Here is a 17327-nt window from a genome sequence, read left to right as displayed (position 1 = left end):
TCTTTTCTTTTCTTTTCTTTTCTTTTCTTTTCTTTTCTTTTCTTTTCTTCTTTTCTTTTCTTTTTTCTTTTCTTTTCTCTTTTCTTTTGTTTTCTTTTCTTTTCTTTCTGATATATAACATTTTCTTCATTTTTACCTCCTGTTTCTGTGAAGCCATGATCTGTTCTGTTTGTGTTCATGTTCCTGCTAGTTTGTTTTCTGTTTTTGAAATGATGAAAAATTATCTTCTGAGTACTATCACTTTGAGTCCTTCTAATTTTTTTTTTTTAATTTTTTTTTTCAACGTTTATTTATTTTTGGGACAGAGAGAGACAGAGCATGAACGGGGGAGGGGCAGAGAGAGAGGGAGACACAGAATCGGAAACAGGCTCCAGGCTCTGAGCCATCAGCCCAGAGCCTGACGCGGGGCTCGAACTCACGGACCACGAGATCGTGACCTGGCTGAAGTCGGACGCTTAACCGACTGCGCCACCCAGGCGCCCCGAGTCCTTCTAATTTTAATTTATGTTGTTCTTTTATATCTTCTGTGGTTTTCTTAATTTCTTTCAGCCTTTTTTTTTGAAAATTGGGCCACAGCTCTGTTTAGTGGGCGTGTCTTTGTGGCAGGTTTTCTTTGTCCGTAAAGTGGTTCAGCTTTTTCTTTCTCTGCTTAATAACCTTGTATGGGTTCCAGCCCTAGTGGGTTCTAGTGCTGTCCTATCCTCTTGCTCTTTTTTAAACATTTGTTTTCATGGACTTTAAGGAAAGAGAGCGTTCAGAACGTGTTTAGGGTTATAGCTTTGAGCTTCTCCTTCTGCATTGCAAAAAAATACAGTCTTTCTTTTTGAGATCTTCTGGCTGTGTTCCCCTCCCACTGCTGGACCCTCTCGCTCCTTTACGTCTCCTGTAGTTTGCAGGTCAGTTGGATTTTACTTTAGCAGGTTTGTCCTGGAAGAAGATTTTAGCGGATAGTTTTTAAGAGTCTGGGGAGCCTAAACCGCTTCAGCCCCTTCAGACCTATTACAACGCTTTCACCTCACTTGTGAATCTGGGCCCCAATTGCTTTCTTCTCACTGAAGTCCTCAATGGAAGCAGTGAGCTTTCTATCGAATGGTCCTTGGTGACTGTGGAATTTGCTTCTTTAGGCCCATCAGACACCCTGGTAATCCCCTGGGTTTCCCCTGCACAAGTGCTGATCCTGCAGGGTCCGGAACAGGTCATTTCTCCCCATCTCTTCTACTTTGGACTTCATGGCAATACCTCATCACCAAGTTGTATTGGACGTGTGTCTTGTTGTCCTAGTTTTGTCTGTTCTTATGGGGGAACTAAGGGAAATCAAAATTCTGCTGCCACCACTGTCTTTCCAGAATTCCTGTTATTATGTTGACTGCCTAACTGGTCAACAGTTAGAAATGACTGGTCATTTCGACTGCCTAAAATGACAATTTCATATGGTTTAACTTAATGTATAGCTCTGTGTTTAGGTTTTAGTACGTTTGGAGTCTTTCCAAATATGTATGTTCAAAACATATTTTTATACTTACACTAATACATACTTTGGTTTCTCATATCAGGCAAGAATTTCTAAACAGCCACATAATTAAAAAATGGTTAATTGTGACAGCATGAGGTCTAGTTATAGAGGGAGGTAAGGAGGTAATTTTTCAATTTTCTAGAACATTAGATTATCCATTGTCCAACTGTTTCAGCTGCTGCCTTTTTTATGTATTAAATTATGGATAATTAGATATGTTTCTCTGCTGATCTGTTTACAGTACTTTTCTATTTTACATAAAGTAGTTTCATTAGTAAGGTCTGCCATTGTGTGGGGCAATTCTTCCCATTAATTCTTTAAAAAACATTTTTTTTATTAAAAAAAATTTTTTTTTAACGTTTATTCGTTAATGAGAGATAGAGACATAGCATGAGCAGGGGAAGGGCAGAGAGAGGGGGAGACACAGAATCCGAAGCAGGCTCTGGGACCTGAGCTGTCAGCACAAAGCCCGACGTAGGGCTCGAACTCACAAAGCGTGAGATCATGACCTGAGCTGAAGTCAGATGCTTAACCAACTGAGCCACCCAGGTGCCCCGTTCCCATTAATTCTTTTAAAAAAATTTCTGGGCTGCTTTTATTTTTGTACATTACTTTCTTCCACATGAGTTTTATTGAATGAGTTTATTAATCCACACAAAAGGTCAGTGAGATTATGATTTGTAATTACATTGCATTTTTATTGATGTCTGTGTACGATGGAGTCAGCCCAGTTTGCCTGAATTGATCACAGATTTTATACCATATTTAACCCTGTATTTCTCACTGGAGGTAATAATAAGTGAAGGAAATAATAACAAATAGTGCCATTCTTGCACTTTATTGCCCCTTTCCAGGTTTTTTTTTTCTCATATTTTTTTTTTTTTTTAATTCAAATACTCCTTTCTAGAACTTGCATTATAGTCTTTAACCGAGTTATCATCCTGGAGTTGTATTTGCCTGTGTAGATTCTGCTAATTTCATGGCTTCTCACTTCCTTGGGTATTTTGTCTTAGGATCTTTATTTGGATTTAATTTTCATTTGATTAGACCTTACTATACTTCCTCAGGGTTTTTTTAGTGAAGATAAAGGAATTGTACTTAGAGTTCTTCCTTATCTAAATAGGTTTCTTCCTTCTTCACGTTAGTGGTATCTTGACTGTGCAAACAGCCCTCTCCATCTCCTGTTCTTTCTGCACTCATGTGATTCTTACGTTGAGCTCCTAGATCTGACTCCCGTGTCTCTATTTTTCACCCAAAATTTGTTTCTTTTTCTTTTGCTCTTTGTTACAGCGATAATTTCTGTAGTTACTGCCTAAGTTATTAATTTTTATCACATTCATTCTGTTCTTACTGCCTTTATTGAATTTATTATAGAAGTCTTGGTTTGTTAAATTGTTTTTCCAGAGGCCTGCAATGAGATCTTGCAGTAGAGTATTTTATGGTTCTGTTTCCTACATGAAATCAGTGTCAGCTGTTCTGATTCTTCACCTTGGTTTCCTTAAAGTTGCCACTTCCTCTTCAGTGCTCAGTAGTTTTTTAACACCTGCTCCTCCTTGGACAGGGATTGACCCGCCATGCACCACCAGGAGGAACATGTTTTCCCAGCAGGTGTGTGGGTCTGGCCGTTGGGTCTCCCAGGCGGTGTTCTCTTGCACTGTGGACAAGTAGGGATTGTTCTCTTTCCCAGCGAGCTTGCAGCATGTGGGTAAACGGACTGGGACGCTAGGGAATGCCAAAAGAATTCTTTAGAATTTTATCATAGAAAGTTTGCGGAATTTCATAGAGCTTTACATCAGCCTTTGATCTGGTACCACTCTCTGCACCGGAGAAAAACAAGCATTTATATTGCCTAAAGCTTTTAAACAGACATGTCTTAACCCTAACCACGTTTATCACATTTTAAAAATGATGCACTATTTTAAATACTCTGGCCTGTTACAGAAAACTAAAGCATGTGTTAATTTAAAGGCAGAAATCTGTGTTGAGCATGAAAGGATATGAGCAGAGGAGACGAGTTAAGAGTTCAGTAAAGGACAGGGAACGTAGATATGAATGACATTGAGGCAGAATAGTTCTAATTGGTGACGTTTTAAATTGAAGAGAAATTGAGGTTTTCAAATTTTGTTGGCCTCTGTTTTGTCAATAGAAGGAGAAATGAAGGTCTTTGGATCTGATTGGTCAGGGTGATGTTGCCAGAAGTTTAAGAACGGTGGGGAAGCTCCGAACTCCCTGTTTTATGAGGAACAGCATAAGGCATTGGATGGAGTAACTGTAAGAAAGGGGAGTGACACTGAGATTCCCAGGGGTATCAAATAACATTTGAGTGGGACCAGCCAGGTCAAGTTTAGAAATTTTTTATATAGCTCGGGAGAGCAACGGACAGAGGAATTGGTAGAATCAGCTAGTTTTTATGTTTATGTAAATGGCTCCCTGGTAATCTTTCTCAGATTTTAATAATTTCTGGTTTTCTCAGTCTAGAGATAGTTGTGGATAGTACTGTATCTAACCCTAAAAGTAAAGTGTTGTAATCAGTTTAAGTATGATGATAAAATTTGTGATGAAAATGATGAACTTGGTAGTTTTTCCACTATGCTTTTTTGATAAAAATGTCATAGTTTGGTATTAGTTCTTGTTAGGATTTTCTGTTACTTTTAGAACTGCTTGGGTCTATGTTAAACATGTTGAATTCTTCTAAAAATTATCTTACCTGTAAAATTGTGATTTTTGTAGGTTTGCCAGCAAATTATAGGGAATAATAGTTACAACCACAACCATAGCACCTCCTTTTGTATGCTCTTGTAACTTTTGTTGAATTTTTGTTCTAGTTTTCCGAATTTCCAGACCCCATGTGGGGTTCAGATTATGTGCAGTTATCCAGGACGCCGTGTTCCTCGGAGCAGAAATGCAGCACTGTGTCGTGGGATGAACTCCAGTCCATGGACTTGCCCTCATTCGAACCTGCCTTCCTGGTCCTCTGTCGAGTCCTTCTGAATGTCATACATGAGTGTCTGAAGTTACGATTGGAGCAGAGGCCTGCTGGAGAACCGTCTCTCTTGAGTATTAAGCAGGTCTGTTTCCGAGACTGATTAAAAAAAGTTAGCAATTATTATGCTGTTCTACAGGCTTATAGTCTTTATTTTGAGGATTTTTTAAAATTGTTGCAAACAGCAAAAAATGAGTGCATGTTGGTGTTGTTAAGCTGCTCTTTTTAGGGTAATTTCAAACGTTCTTTGCATGTAGTCCTCAAAGAGAAGACTGTGGTTCGCCTTCCTGCCATCACTTTCTTGTTCCGGAAGGATATAGAAGGATGGTGGTGGAATGGCGTAGCCTCCCACCAAGGATGGTGGTGGAATGGCGTAGCCTTTGAAGGCTGGGAGCTTAAAATTCACTCAGGAAAAGTAGTTTAAGTTCCTTACACTTATTTTCTTGTCCGAGTGAAGCTACCTGCAAACAGATCATTCATTGTCTTTAGAGTGTGCAGCTGGGAGATGTTTGGACTCTTTGCTCGTGTAGACAGTTGCATGGTTTAAATAGTAATGACAGCTTCTGCTTTCTTGTTTTTTATCAATTTTGGATGGGATTTTCTAGGGAGTTTGATACTCCACAGGTGACAGGAAGGGCTGGAAGCAGTTGTATCTAGCACGGTGAATGCTGGTGAGTGTTTGTATTTGTACTTTATGGTATTAACCATACGGATATCCACTATACAAGATAAATAATTCCGATTGGGGGAGGAGGGAAGGTATGTTTTTGTCAACTGTGCTTGTCTGTCCCCTGGGGATGGAAGGGGGATGATGGGATGGCACCTGGGGACAAGCACAGGTCATCGGATAGGCACAGAATAGGACTTCATTTTGGTGGTGTGGCTCGGAGAAGGCATGACTCATTGCTGTTGCCGCTTGGGTTCCTGGGTTCCTGGGTTCCTGGGTTCCTGCCCAGCACCGGCCAGAGAGTGTTCTTCTCTCCCTCGCTCTGCTGCTCACTGCCCGCTGTGGCCGTGGCCGTGCCTCTCACTTGTCCACCTGTTGCAGTGGTAATTTAGCAGGCTTTAGCAGGCCTGGGTATATACTGACTTCCTTTCTCACAAAACCAATATTCAGGAATATAACCTGGTAAAAACAAGGCAGAGTTTACTTTTTGCTAGTGGGGCTCTTATGAAGATGAAACAGTAGTTTATGTTAAAATGTTTTTAAAAATAAAAAAACAAAACTTAGATGAATGTAGTATTGCTAGAATCAAAATAAAACAAGTTTTGGCTTAGATCATTCAAAGATTCGGTTATAAGCACCTAAGTGACATCTTTAACCGAGAAATGTACATCTGAACAGAACAGCTTTTAGTAGATGTCGCTCTAGCCATGGCTCCCTGATAGTGAGTAATTACTTTTAGAACCGTTTGAAGGGGAATTTATGTGTATAAAGGCAATCTGTACTAATTTTGGAATATTTGACAAGTACAGAAAATGATGCAGACAAAATGAGAATTTTCCTATGATCCTGCCCCTCAGAGAGGACCACCGTAACTATTTCGGTGTATTTGTGTCCACCTGTTCATCCCACACATGCAAGTAAAAGAAAAGGAGATGAGTTTTTACCCTTAAACATTGTTCAAAAAAAGATTTCAGCTGGCTAAAGCAGTGCTCTGCTATCTAGGTACATCGTATTTATGGAATCCCCGTTGCTTTAAGCAATACTGTGATAATCTAGCGAGATGCCGTGATGGAAGGGCTGGAGGGCCAGTGACCTCATCCCGTCTCCCTCCCTCCTGTCCCGCTGCCTCCTGGGCCTAGTGTGTGGGGTCACTCATCTGTTGGTTTAGTTTTGTTTTCCTTTGACCTCTATTTTCATCAAATTGATCTTAGGTTTGATTTTTGTGATTAGAGGCTTCTGATGGTAAAGGCCACAAATCACGTAGTTACTGTACTAAATTACCGCAAAGATTGTCATGCCCTGTGGTATGTAGGTGTATTTGAATCTTTACTATGTTTTTGGTTAAAAATAAGCAGTTTCATTAGGAGAGTTTTCTATCCATTGTCTTCTATGATGCAAAATCGTAGAAAAATAGACCTTACTGTGTGGGATGTCTCTTCTGTATAACTTTATTTGTAGGGGAACGTATTGTCACAAATCGGCGTTTGCCTGTCTGGTACTCTCTCTGTGTATTCATGCTGTAATAGTAAATACTTATTTTCGGTTTTTTGTTCCTAATCAAGACTGCTAAGATATGTATATGAACGGAGCTGATAAAGAATTGGAAACACTTTAGGACTTCGAGACTTCTTGAGGATTTAGGTGGGAGGTGTGTGGGCTGACAGATGGTGCGGCCCTGGTGTGCGACGTCACAGAAGGTGTGTGTGCTCCCGCAGCTGGTGAGGGAGTGTAAGGAGGTGCTGAAGGGCGGCCTTCTGATGAAGCAGTACTACCAGTTCATGCTGCACGAGGTTCTGGACGACCTGGAGAAGACCGACTGCAACATCGATGCCTTCGAGGAGGACCTGCACAAAATGCTGATGGTGAGGCCCAGCGGGGGGTTTCTCAGCTGCATGGGGCGGGGAGGAAGAGGGAGAGGGAGGGGGCAGTCTTTAACCTGATTCTTTTCATCTAGTATTGGATTACGTTTGTGTCTCCTAAATCCACGTTTTAAAAAACGCTCAAGGGTTTTTGTGTTAGAATTTTTGGCGAAGCTTACCCTATTTTGTTAACTGTAAGACTCTTCATCTTAGGGCAGAACGGCTCAGAAATGGAGTCATAGTCTGGTCCTATTTTATTGAGCCATCTGTCCTCAGCTGTTCTGCAATGCGTGGCCGGCGCTACGACTGAGAAGACAGTAATGACAGTTAGAGGCTCCTAGTCTGGCTGGGCCCTGGGCGTGAGCGCTAGGTGCCTGGGCGGGATTCTGAAATGCGGTGGCCACTTGGAGAGGGGTCACCTAAATTAGCTTGGGGACGTGTGGGAGCCAGAGTTCGCTGAGGAACTGGGACCATTTGAAGAATTACAATGGGATCTGGCAGGAGCAGACCTGCCCAGAGGAGCTCCCCAGTCCTTACACCATGTGAGTTGTGTGCACGCACACACGTTGTAACCCCTGTCCTGGTGCTCTGATTATTCGCTCCTGGTGGATGTATCCTTTTACCTTAGGTGCCCGTTTAAGACTTACTTGCAAGGTTTGCTTTTCTCTGGAAGCTTTATCTGACAATTTCAGTCTTTAACGTGCCTCTGTCGACACCTTCTCTGAACTCTACGCGGTCATGCTTAGAGCTGTGCGGTGAAATATGCAGTGATACACCATTTCTCTGCTCTCAGGTTTCCCAGACTACTGAAAGCGTCATCAGCCAGCGGCTGTAGCCTGGAGTTACTTTGTCTTCCATGATGTCTGGTAGAGGATAGTGTGTAGCCAGTACCTGTTGGATTGAGTCGGGCATATGCACAGATGATTCTGTAACCTGGCAGGTTGATGAAACAATACAAGAATGACCATGCTTGTGGGTATATTATTTGGGGAAGGTTTTCAAGACATATTTTGCATGCCGTTGCGCTGTGTCCTGTGTCAGGGTGGCTGCAGCGCCTCCAGGTACCGCCCCCACTTTCTAGGCTAGAAGAAAAGAGAAGGGCAGAAGGGGAAAAGTGCCCTTGCCAGCTAAGTCCAGAGCAGTGAACGCTCTCCTGGAAGCCACACCCACCACATTTCCTCTGCATCGTATTGACCAAACCTATGGCGTGGCCTCTTGACTGTCGCAGAGGCTGGGGATTCAAATGTTCAGCTTTCCAGTTGCTACAGCAGAAGGATAGAAAGGGGGCGCCTGGGTGGCTCAGTCGGTTGAGCGTCCGACTTCGGCTCAGGTCATGGTCTCGTGGTCTGTGCGTTTGAGCCCTGCGTCAGGCTCTGTGCTGACAGCTCGGAGCCTGGAGCCTGCTTTGGATTCTGTGTCTCCCTCTCTCTGCCCTTCCCCTGCTAGCGCGCGCTCTCTCTCTCTCTCTCTCTCTCTCTCTCTCTCTGTCAAAAATAAATAAACATTAAAAAAAAAAATAAAGAAGAAGGTGGCTAGGAGGGGGACTTATAATATCTGGTGCATTACAAGAAAGAATTTTGAGTTTGAAGTTATTTCTTAATTGGGGTGAATGCATAAAAGACCAGAGTGTGTAACCTGGCTACATTTTGAAATACAGTGTATTTCTTAGGTCAGAAAAGTCTTTATCATTGAAAAGTCATGATAAAAAAACAAATGCAAATTATTTTTTCTCTTTCTGTCAATGGATGGTTAAACCAGGAGTTTAAAAAGACAAAAAGCTTCCCAAACTGTCTTTGGTGGTTTCACAAAGGCACACACAGCAAGCACCCTTATCAGTGCGGTCACTGAGGCAGGAAGGGTAAGAGGCAGGTGGGCAGGGTGTGCCCTCGGGCCATTCAGTGTTGGAGTCCGGAGTCCGCGGTGTGCCTGTGAGATATCTGAAGGCCAGGTGAAGGGAATACCCAAATTCGCAGCAGCTCCTCAGAGCTCTAAGTACTTAGGACTTTGTTTTGGTTTTGCTACAATGATCTGTGTGAGACAAGATCTCCCTTAGTTTCATCTCCATGACTTCACAGATGAAGAGCTGGAAGTTATCAGCGGTTTTAAACGTGTGCCCGACGTGTGCTCAGTGGCTAATGGCACGGGCCTGTTTTGACATCTGGGGGAACCCAAACACAATCGGTGTGTTCGTTAGAAAGGAAGGAGGGAATGGTCTTTGGATGGCCAATTGCATCGTGTTTGCCACACAGCCTCCTCTTGAAACTCAAAAACAGCCAAAGGAATGGCGAGTAAGGAAAAAAACTCCGTGTTCAGCAAAGGAGAAAATTTGGCACACTGTTCTCCTCTCCTTGCCTGACCAAAAGACCGTTACGGTTATTTGCCTTGAAGTTTGGACTAATGTGAGGGTCGATGCAAGCTCTGAGTATCTCACAGCCCGTCCAGGGATCCGTTGGAGCGGTGGTGTGTGGGGGTGTGAGCGGTCCAGGGAGAGGCTGGAGGGGTCCCCGCGGAGGGCTTGTCGGTGGCCTGTCTGCAAGACAGAGGAGGAGCAGGCACGCTTGTGTTGTCCGAACGTATCCCGCCGCTGAGGAGGGTGACGCGAGGCAGTGGTGAGCAGGCCGTGATGCAGAACGTCGGTGACTTTGGGGGCTTTACTCCGCGTTTCGTCATCGTCCTGACGCAGAAAACTGAAGCACTCCTGCGAGCAGGTCCAGGGACGTGACTTGCTGAGCGTTTGCTTGAGGCAGCAAACCAGATTGAAGCTACAAACCGTCTCAGCTCATTTCTCTGGCCCTGGCCTTAGAAGTAACCAAAGCAGTGAACATGATTGAGATGGAGGAACGTGTGATGGATCTAAGGAAGCCACAGAAAGAGAACCTACAAGGAATGAAAATGCGATAATGAGGAGCAAGACGTGGCAGTTGTTGAAGACGCAGGAGGGAGAGGGGAGACGTGTGCAGCCGGTGTTCCTGCTGGGGTGCAGCTTGTACCCCGATAGTGAACACTGTGGGTCCAGTGAGAGCTCTTAAATAGAACTTACTGGAGGCCATTTGAAAGCCTTGGGGATTGACTTTGTGGAGGGAGACAGATGAACAAAATGATGCACGTATGAGAGGAGAGGGAACTCGATACTGTGAGCTTCCGCAGATGCCATGAGGAGGCGGGTCTCGAAACACAAGTGTTGAGATTGGGAGGACGCTTCGCTTGGCCGCTGCTAGGAGGAGATGTCACATGGCCGTGTGTGTGTTTGGGGTGGAGAAGGTGAGGGATCCTGTATCTAATGACTTCTCTTCGTTAGGAGGGCTGAGATAGATCATCTGTTGAGAAGGGCTGAGGGTGGGCATTGGCAGTCTGAGGAAAATGGAGGGGTTTCAAAGTGCGGTCGTAGAGAGAAGGACAACGGGTCAAGTGGAGATAGAAGTATTGTGCGCACCACGTGGTCGGGATCGCGATGTGTAGAGCAGGGGCTCCTCCCTGTCCCGCGACCCTCAACGACCCTCAGCTTCTTGAGTGAGGGTGTGGGGCACGGACTTGTTGGGCTCACCGTGCTTTGGGGATCTGGCAGGTGAGCTGAAGAGGGAGGGGTGGCAGGGTGGGGGGTGGCCGGGGTGTGGAGAGCTGACCGTGTGGGCTCTAAGCCAAAAAAAGGAGGAGAGGGAGTGAAGGAAGGGAGTAGCGAACTGGAGAAGGAAGAGAAACCCATGGACTGGAGTTCACATAAGGTTTCAATACAAGAATGGTCATGGTGGTGGTAGTTGAACAGAAAACTGGAATGAGGAGAGGAGTTTTAGAATCAGGCGTTTGGATGGGTGATCTGAGGCCTGGAGATACTCTGTAATGACAAGATCTGGGGTGAAACATAATGTGGTGGCTGAGTCTGGGATGGAGAGAAGACTGTTGGACACCAGAGAGGGACAGGATGACAGCGGTCGGAAATCAGTAGGTGACCGTATGAACAAAGGGTTCATGAGGATGCCAGCTGCTTCTGGCCCTCGGGTACGCGGTCACACGGGCGCCCCGTGACGGGGCCGTAAGGGAGAGGTGCACTCCTTGGGAGACGGCCGGGCGTGAGCGAAGCCGGAGAGAAGAGCAGCACCCTGAGAAGCCGAAGGGGGTTCTGGCCTCGTATTTAAGAGTTTGTGTCATTTGGACGAGATGGTGGTAGACCCACAAATGCTAGGTTCCGCGTACCCCGACAGCTGTGTTCATAACGGACCCCAGACCGCAGATTCGCACCCCACAGGCTGGCTGGGGGAGCCCAGGGGCATCCAGAGACACAACAGAAGACGGTTTTCTGAAATCAAGACCTGAAATTTACCTCCCGAAAATTAGTACCGGATTTCAGAAAACATCCACTCCAGCGAACACGAAGATGTAGCCTGGGCAAATCACTGAGATCCGAGACTGGATCTAGAATCCCGTATATATCTGGGCAGAGAAAAAGCAAGGCACCTCAGGGCGTGAGGAGAGCGGGACAGCGGGAGACGAGGCTGCCATCAGGTTTCTTTGTTCGAACAACACGCAACGGCAGACAGTAGTCCGGGAGCGATGCCTGAAACATTCTGAAGTGGAGAACGTGTGACTCAGGCATTTTATGCTCAGTCAAGTTGTCCTTTCAGTAGGAGAATCCACAGACAGGGAGGTTTTGTAATCTAAGAATTGTGAACCTGTCTTGAGAAAAGCTAATTGGCAGTAAAACCCTGGGAAGCAGCGGATACATCAAAATAAGGATGTAGGGATGGGAGAGCTGTTGCATGGGATTTGTGGTGGACATAAACCCCGTTTCAGAAGACCTGGGTATTTTGATTAGATACCATAACTTATATATCCTACATCTTGAAAAAAACCGTGTCATAAAAATCTGGGGCCAGGAAGGGATGGTGGCGGAAAGTGTGCTCTTTTCCTCTCGACACAGAAGATACTGTCGAAAGTTAAAGTAGGTGATTCAACAAGTAAAGATCCCAGCCTCTTAAAGGAATAATTTCATAATATATTAATAATGAAAATTTCTGGGTATTATTATCTTGGTTTTTGTTTGTGTGTGTTTTTTTTTACTTCTATGTACATTGTGAACATTTTATTTTCTTGGTAATTTGAGGGGATTATAAATAATGTGTTAAATTGCCAAGGGGTTGAGTTGCACAGTTTAAGAGAAGTGCCCATTCAGACCTCGGTGATGCAATGAAGGATCTTGCTTCTCGCAGGGCTGCGTGCCTCAACGTCCCCTCCACTTTGCCCTTCTCGTTTGTGGCTTTCAGGTCAGCAGAGGTGAACGTTGTGAGCTGCTGAGTTCTGTTCTCAACTATCTCCCTTTATGTTTCTTTATTTAAGGTGTATTTTGATTACATGAGAAGCTGGATCCAAATGCTACAGCAGTTACCTCAGGCATCCCATAGTTTAAAAAATCTGTTAGAAGAAGAATGGAATTTCACCAAAGAAATAACCCATTACATCCGGGGAGGAGAAGCACAGGCCGGCAAACTTTTCTGGTAGGACCCTTGTGCTCCTGAGCGCGCCCGCCCATTCGTGCCCCCTGACCCCCGCCCCGTTCTCTGCGACACGTGTACCTGCTCAGTTACATGAAGGTGACAAGCAGTCACATGTGCGCATGTGCCTCTCTCCCGAGTTTTGTTGTCCTGGGAGCCAGGCTGCTCAGCGGGGGGTGTGTGGGGACATTTGGCACCTTCCAGAAACAGTTTTGCTTGTAGTGACTGGGCGGTGCTCCTGATTAGAGGCCGGCGACACTGCTGAACATCCTGCAGTGCACGGGACAGCCCCCAAACCACGAATTCTCCCCCCAAAATGCCAGTTGAGAAGTTGAGGAACCCCTGCCTTAGCGGAAACGCTCTGAGGCCCCTGAAGGGCGGCTCAGACCGGAGGCCCGGGTGTCCCAGCCTCGGCGGGGCGCTGGGAACCTCAGGCGTGTGTCTCACCCACGTCCCTTCTCCAGGAGCTGAGTGCCCAAGGTGGCGTCCCCGCTGCTGGCCCCTCAGCTCTCGACTCGGCTGCTGGGGGTCAGTGCCGTCCCCTCTCACTTGCCCCTTCAGCCATTTCGTTTCCTCTGTCCCCTCGTAGAAGTCCTCGTGGGCACAGCCCGGCTTCCCCTCCGTCGTGTGGGTCGTGAGGACTGGAGATCTCCCGGGTTCCCCTCCAGCCTCACAGGGCATCGCTGTCAGCCCCCCCACCCCCATCTGTGTCCCATGCGCAGGGCCTCAGAATCCCTCTCCTGCCCTGACGTCCTCTCTCCCTGGATTGTGAGTGAGCGGCTGACTCTTTCTCCGACCTCCCCGGCCCTTCGGGCCCTGCCTTCCTGTTCCGGTTGGTTCCAGAACCAGTCAGCCTTCTTACAAAGTGCGCTCACGGCCCTTTTCAGCATCTCGCCTTCTCTTAATGTCCAGTAATTCTGCTTTGCCTGTAATTTCTTCTGTTTGCATTTTCTGTTTCCAGGCTGTCGGGCTTTGTCAAACAAATTTTTTTTTAAGAGGTTACTGTTCATTTGTGCCACACATTCATGTTATGTAATTTCCCCCAGCCTCGTTTCCTCCTGTCGGTTTTTTGTTTTTATCTGTTGCTCGTCCTTCGCTGTCTGTACGCGGCAGTGTCTGAACTTCACCTTCCTGTGCCTTCTTCTGAGCAGTTCCCGACTGAGGGCCTGCCGCCGCGGGCCAGGCTAGTTCTGGATGCGCACGGCAGCGGTCTCCTTCCTGGGCTGCTCCTCCCAGGTTCCATCAGTCTCGGAGCCATCCCTGAGTCCTGTCTTTGTCTCGCACACTACCCCTGAGCCTGTCGCTGGTCCCTGCAGGATTCATCCGCAGTCTGACCTCTGCACACCCCTCCACGTGGGCACTCCTCCCAGCCTGTCGTATCTTGCTCGAATGACTGCAGGCGCCCTCCAAGGAGACTCTCTGTTTTAGCTCTTCACCCCGTTGGTTTATTCTCAACACCACAGCCAGAATGATCTTGTTAAAGTGCATATCAGACCATTTTCTCCTCCGTTGCAAAGACTCCAGTGGCTTCCCTTCTTCCTCAGTAAAAGTGAGAGCTCCTGAACACGGCCCGTAAGGCTGGACACAGTCTGACTTTTCACTGACTCTCTGTCACCCTTTTCTGTCCCCTTCTCCAGGCCTTACCAGACAGCCACCTTGGCCTCTTTATTGTTTTTCCCGGACAGGGCATGCTCGTGCCTCCGGCCCTTTGCACTTGGTGGTTCCTCTAGTTGAACTGCTCTTCCCCCGTTATTTTCATGACCCATTTTCCGCTTCCTTTAGGTCTTTGTCTAAATGTCCCCTTCTCCATACTTAAGATGGAAATTCCTACCCACAAGTTCTTCTTGGTTTCCTTTCCTCTTATTTCTCTCCATAGCACTTAATGGAACTGCTCCATATTTTCCTTTTTTATTTTATTTCTTGGTTTTTCCTCTATTCACTGGAGTGGTTCTTACCGGTTCCGTTCACTGCTTACTACGTAACAGATACTCAGTGCTTGTCGAGCAAACCCTTTGTGGGTATCCTCCTCCACTGCTGTTCTGAAAGCGGGTCTGTAGTCAGGTCCCTTTCCCACTCAGTTTCTTTGAAGGCTGACCTCTCTGCCCAGTAACTGAAGGTGGGGCACTCGGCAGGACGTGCAAGGCCTTTCGCAGCCTGGCCGCAGCTCGCGTTCTGGGTCTCGCTCCTTTCAGATTGTGCAATTTCTTTTCGCAGCCAGACCTCTTGCTTAACACGTCTTCATGCCTTTCGATCGTATTCATTGTTCTTCCTGGACTTTTCTTCCCCTCCTCCATTCCCTTGCTGCTAGCCTCTCTTCTCACTGCTCTCTCCTTTGTACCCCTGTGTCGCACGCAGCTGGGTTTGGTCTCCGTCCTCTGCAAGTCCCCTGGCGCTCCCCTGTGCCGCGCCCGCCACTGTTTGTATGCTTACCCGCTCTCTTTTACTAGATAGACGCTCCTCTCTTTGAACGTAGAGGCCGGTAAACTGCTGTTGAGTCTTTACTTCGCTCATTTAGATAGTTTTATACACTCGGGCTTACCCTTTTCCCTAGTGTGTGGATTGTGTACTTCGCGAGGGCCATCAGCTGTGTGGAGTGTTTCGTGTTGATGGACCAGGCGAAGCTAATTGTCAGAGAACTTTGTAGAAACAGTTGCATTTAAGGAATTCACTTTGTTTTCTTATGGCGTCATTTAGTTTATAAAGCTTTTAAAAAATATCTGGTCACAGATATATATTTGAGGCCGTTTTATGCTATTTTAGACTTTTAAGTAGAAAATTACATTTGTGTAATAATTACCTAGCTGCTCTGAATATGATTTAAAATTTTAAGGTTTATGATAAAACCGTGATAATAGAACGAAGACAGATACATGCCGTAGTTGAGATTTCCCCTTTCTCACATTAATCAGGATTTTGTAGTACAAGAAAATTCTCACTATTGTTGATTCCCAAACTATTAAAACAGCTGGACTTTCAGCTTCTCATTCTAGAATTAGAAAGAACGAGGACAGTTTTTCTTCTTTGGTTTACTTTTGTACTTTTGTTCCCTTAGTGACATCGCAGGGATGCTGCTGAAGTCGACAGGAAGTTTTTTAGAGTTTGGCTTACAGGAGAGCTGTGCCGAGTTCTGGACCAGCGCCGACGACAGCAACGCTTCAGACGAAATAAGGTTGTGCCTCATTCCCTTCCCCTCCCCTTCCTTATTTCACGGACTCCTGCTCTTGGTGATGAGTCTAAAATGCACCTTGTTCAAACCGAACTGTTGGACTGTAGGGATTTCCATAGTAGATCTGAAGATTTCTGGTTGTGACTGTCTTATCTTTCCTTGTCCTCTCTTAGTCAGAATTTTCTGTGGCGTTTTCTTTGAAGGTGAATTTAGAATTTAGTGGCCTAATGAAAATAGTGTCTTTTGAGAAAGGGAGAAAGAGTGCAAGTTGACTAAAAATGAGTAGAGAGCATTCATCCCTGTGTCCTGGAATGTCTCTGATCACATAATTATGTTTCTTTCTGTCAGTCCATTAATACATTTAACACATTGTCATTGTTTTTATGCATAGCTTATTCCTTCTGTTGAACTTGAAGCTTAAGTACATGAAACCATGGCTTACGCATCTATTGCATTTCCTCCAATTCCGTGAGATGGTATTCAGGTTGGACCATGTTAAACTGCTCTCTCTGTGGCACGTATATCAGCCGCATAGCTGTTTTGTGGCCAATTATTAGCGATATCCTAGGATTCAAGCTTAGGAAACGCTCAAGGGAAATGACTTCTCTAGAGCTGAAATGTGTTTCTCTCACCATCCAAAATTTGATGAGAAGCACATTTTGGGTTTCAGAATACCTGGGAGGTCCTCACGCCAGAGTTAAAGAAAGAAGCGTTCACCCAGATTCTTACCTGGGAAAGTACGAATAGCTGAGAATTGGAATGAGTCGGTCTGTCGAAGGTCCTGCAGGTTTGGGAGGTAACACGGTGGATTCAGAATAAACAGGGAGTCGGAGATGTAAGGTGGTGAACTAGAGAAGGGCTCTTAGGATGCCCCGGTTCTTTATTAGCGGTGGATCTAAAAAGCGGGCTCGTGCGCTGGTGTGCTGGGTCTGGCTCGTCCCGGCTCTGGGGAGCCGAAGTACGATCATGCACACCTGTCCCCCAGCCGTCGCTCAGTGCCGTCACGCCGGTAGCTCGCAGTCAGCCGCGAGGGGCGTATTTATGCCACAGAAATCACCAGACACCATGAAGACAGGAACTTGAGGGGGGCCGGTTGTTAACCGTTTACCAGCCCACCACTGTGTATGTTCCTTTTCAGAAAGATTCTGCGCTGGGAGTCAACTTTTGGGAATTTTATCTCAAACTCCAAGAAATTATTATAATCAAATCTTTAGAAAATTGAGCTTACTGTTATTTGAAGGTTATTGTATGTGCCTTACTTATGTAAAGAATACAAGGACCTTCTAGAAAACTACAAGAGAGCGAGCTTCTGAGTATTTCAGACACATTCTCAGTAACTGCCTGCTCCCATGTGTCCAGTTCTCAGTCTTTGTTAATGTGGTTTGGGACTTGCTCCTCTTTGTTGCGGTTTCCTGACACAGTGTCACAGGCTCTAACTGGGTGGCGCTGACTTTGCAGGAGGTCTGTCATAGAGATTAGTCGGGCGCTGAAGGAGCTCTTCCACGAAGCCAGAGAAAGAGCCTCCAAGGCCCTCGGATTTGCCAAAATGTTGAGAAAGGTGAGTTAACAATCCTGATTGTCGAAAATGTTTCCTTTCCCTACTTTTCTTCCTTCCTTCCTTCCTTCCTTCCTTCCTTCCTTCCTTCCTTCCTT

At 45.8% G+C, this 17327-nt stretch overlaps 1 protein-coding gene across 4 annotated transcripts in view; it reads left to right on the top strand.

The window, feature by feature from the left end:
• Positions 1-17327, top strand: part of MAP3K4 (mitogen-activated protein kinase kinase kinase 4) — a 114352-nt gene that overhangs the window by 65098 nt on the left and 31927 nt on the right. For all 4 annotated transcript variants that reach the window (XM_040448707.1, XM_040448705.1, XM_040448706.1 and 1 more), the window contains exons 4-8: positions 4339-4581; positions 6879-7025; positions 12354-12511; positions 15561-15677; positions 17133-17232. In XM_040448707.1, coding sequence (XP_040304641.1) covers positions 4339-4581; positions 6879-7025; positions 12354-12511; positions 15561-15677; positions 17133-17232 — 765 coding nt within the window. The remainder of the gene's footprint in view (positions 1-4338; positions 4582-6878; positions 7026-12353; positions 12512-15560; positions 15678-17132; positions 17233-17327) is intronic.

The sequence above is a fragment of the Herpailurus yagouaroundi genome, unplaced genomic scaffold (genome assembly GCF_014898765.1).
Source record: "Herpailurus yagouaroundi ecotype Mexico unplaced genomic scaffold, PumYag 198, whole genome shotgun sequence".
NCBI lineage: Eukaryota > Metazoa > Chordata > Mammalia > Carnivora > Felidae > Herpailurus > Herpailurus yagouaroundi.
This window is presented reverse-complemented; position numbering and strand designations above follow the sequence as displayed.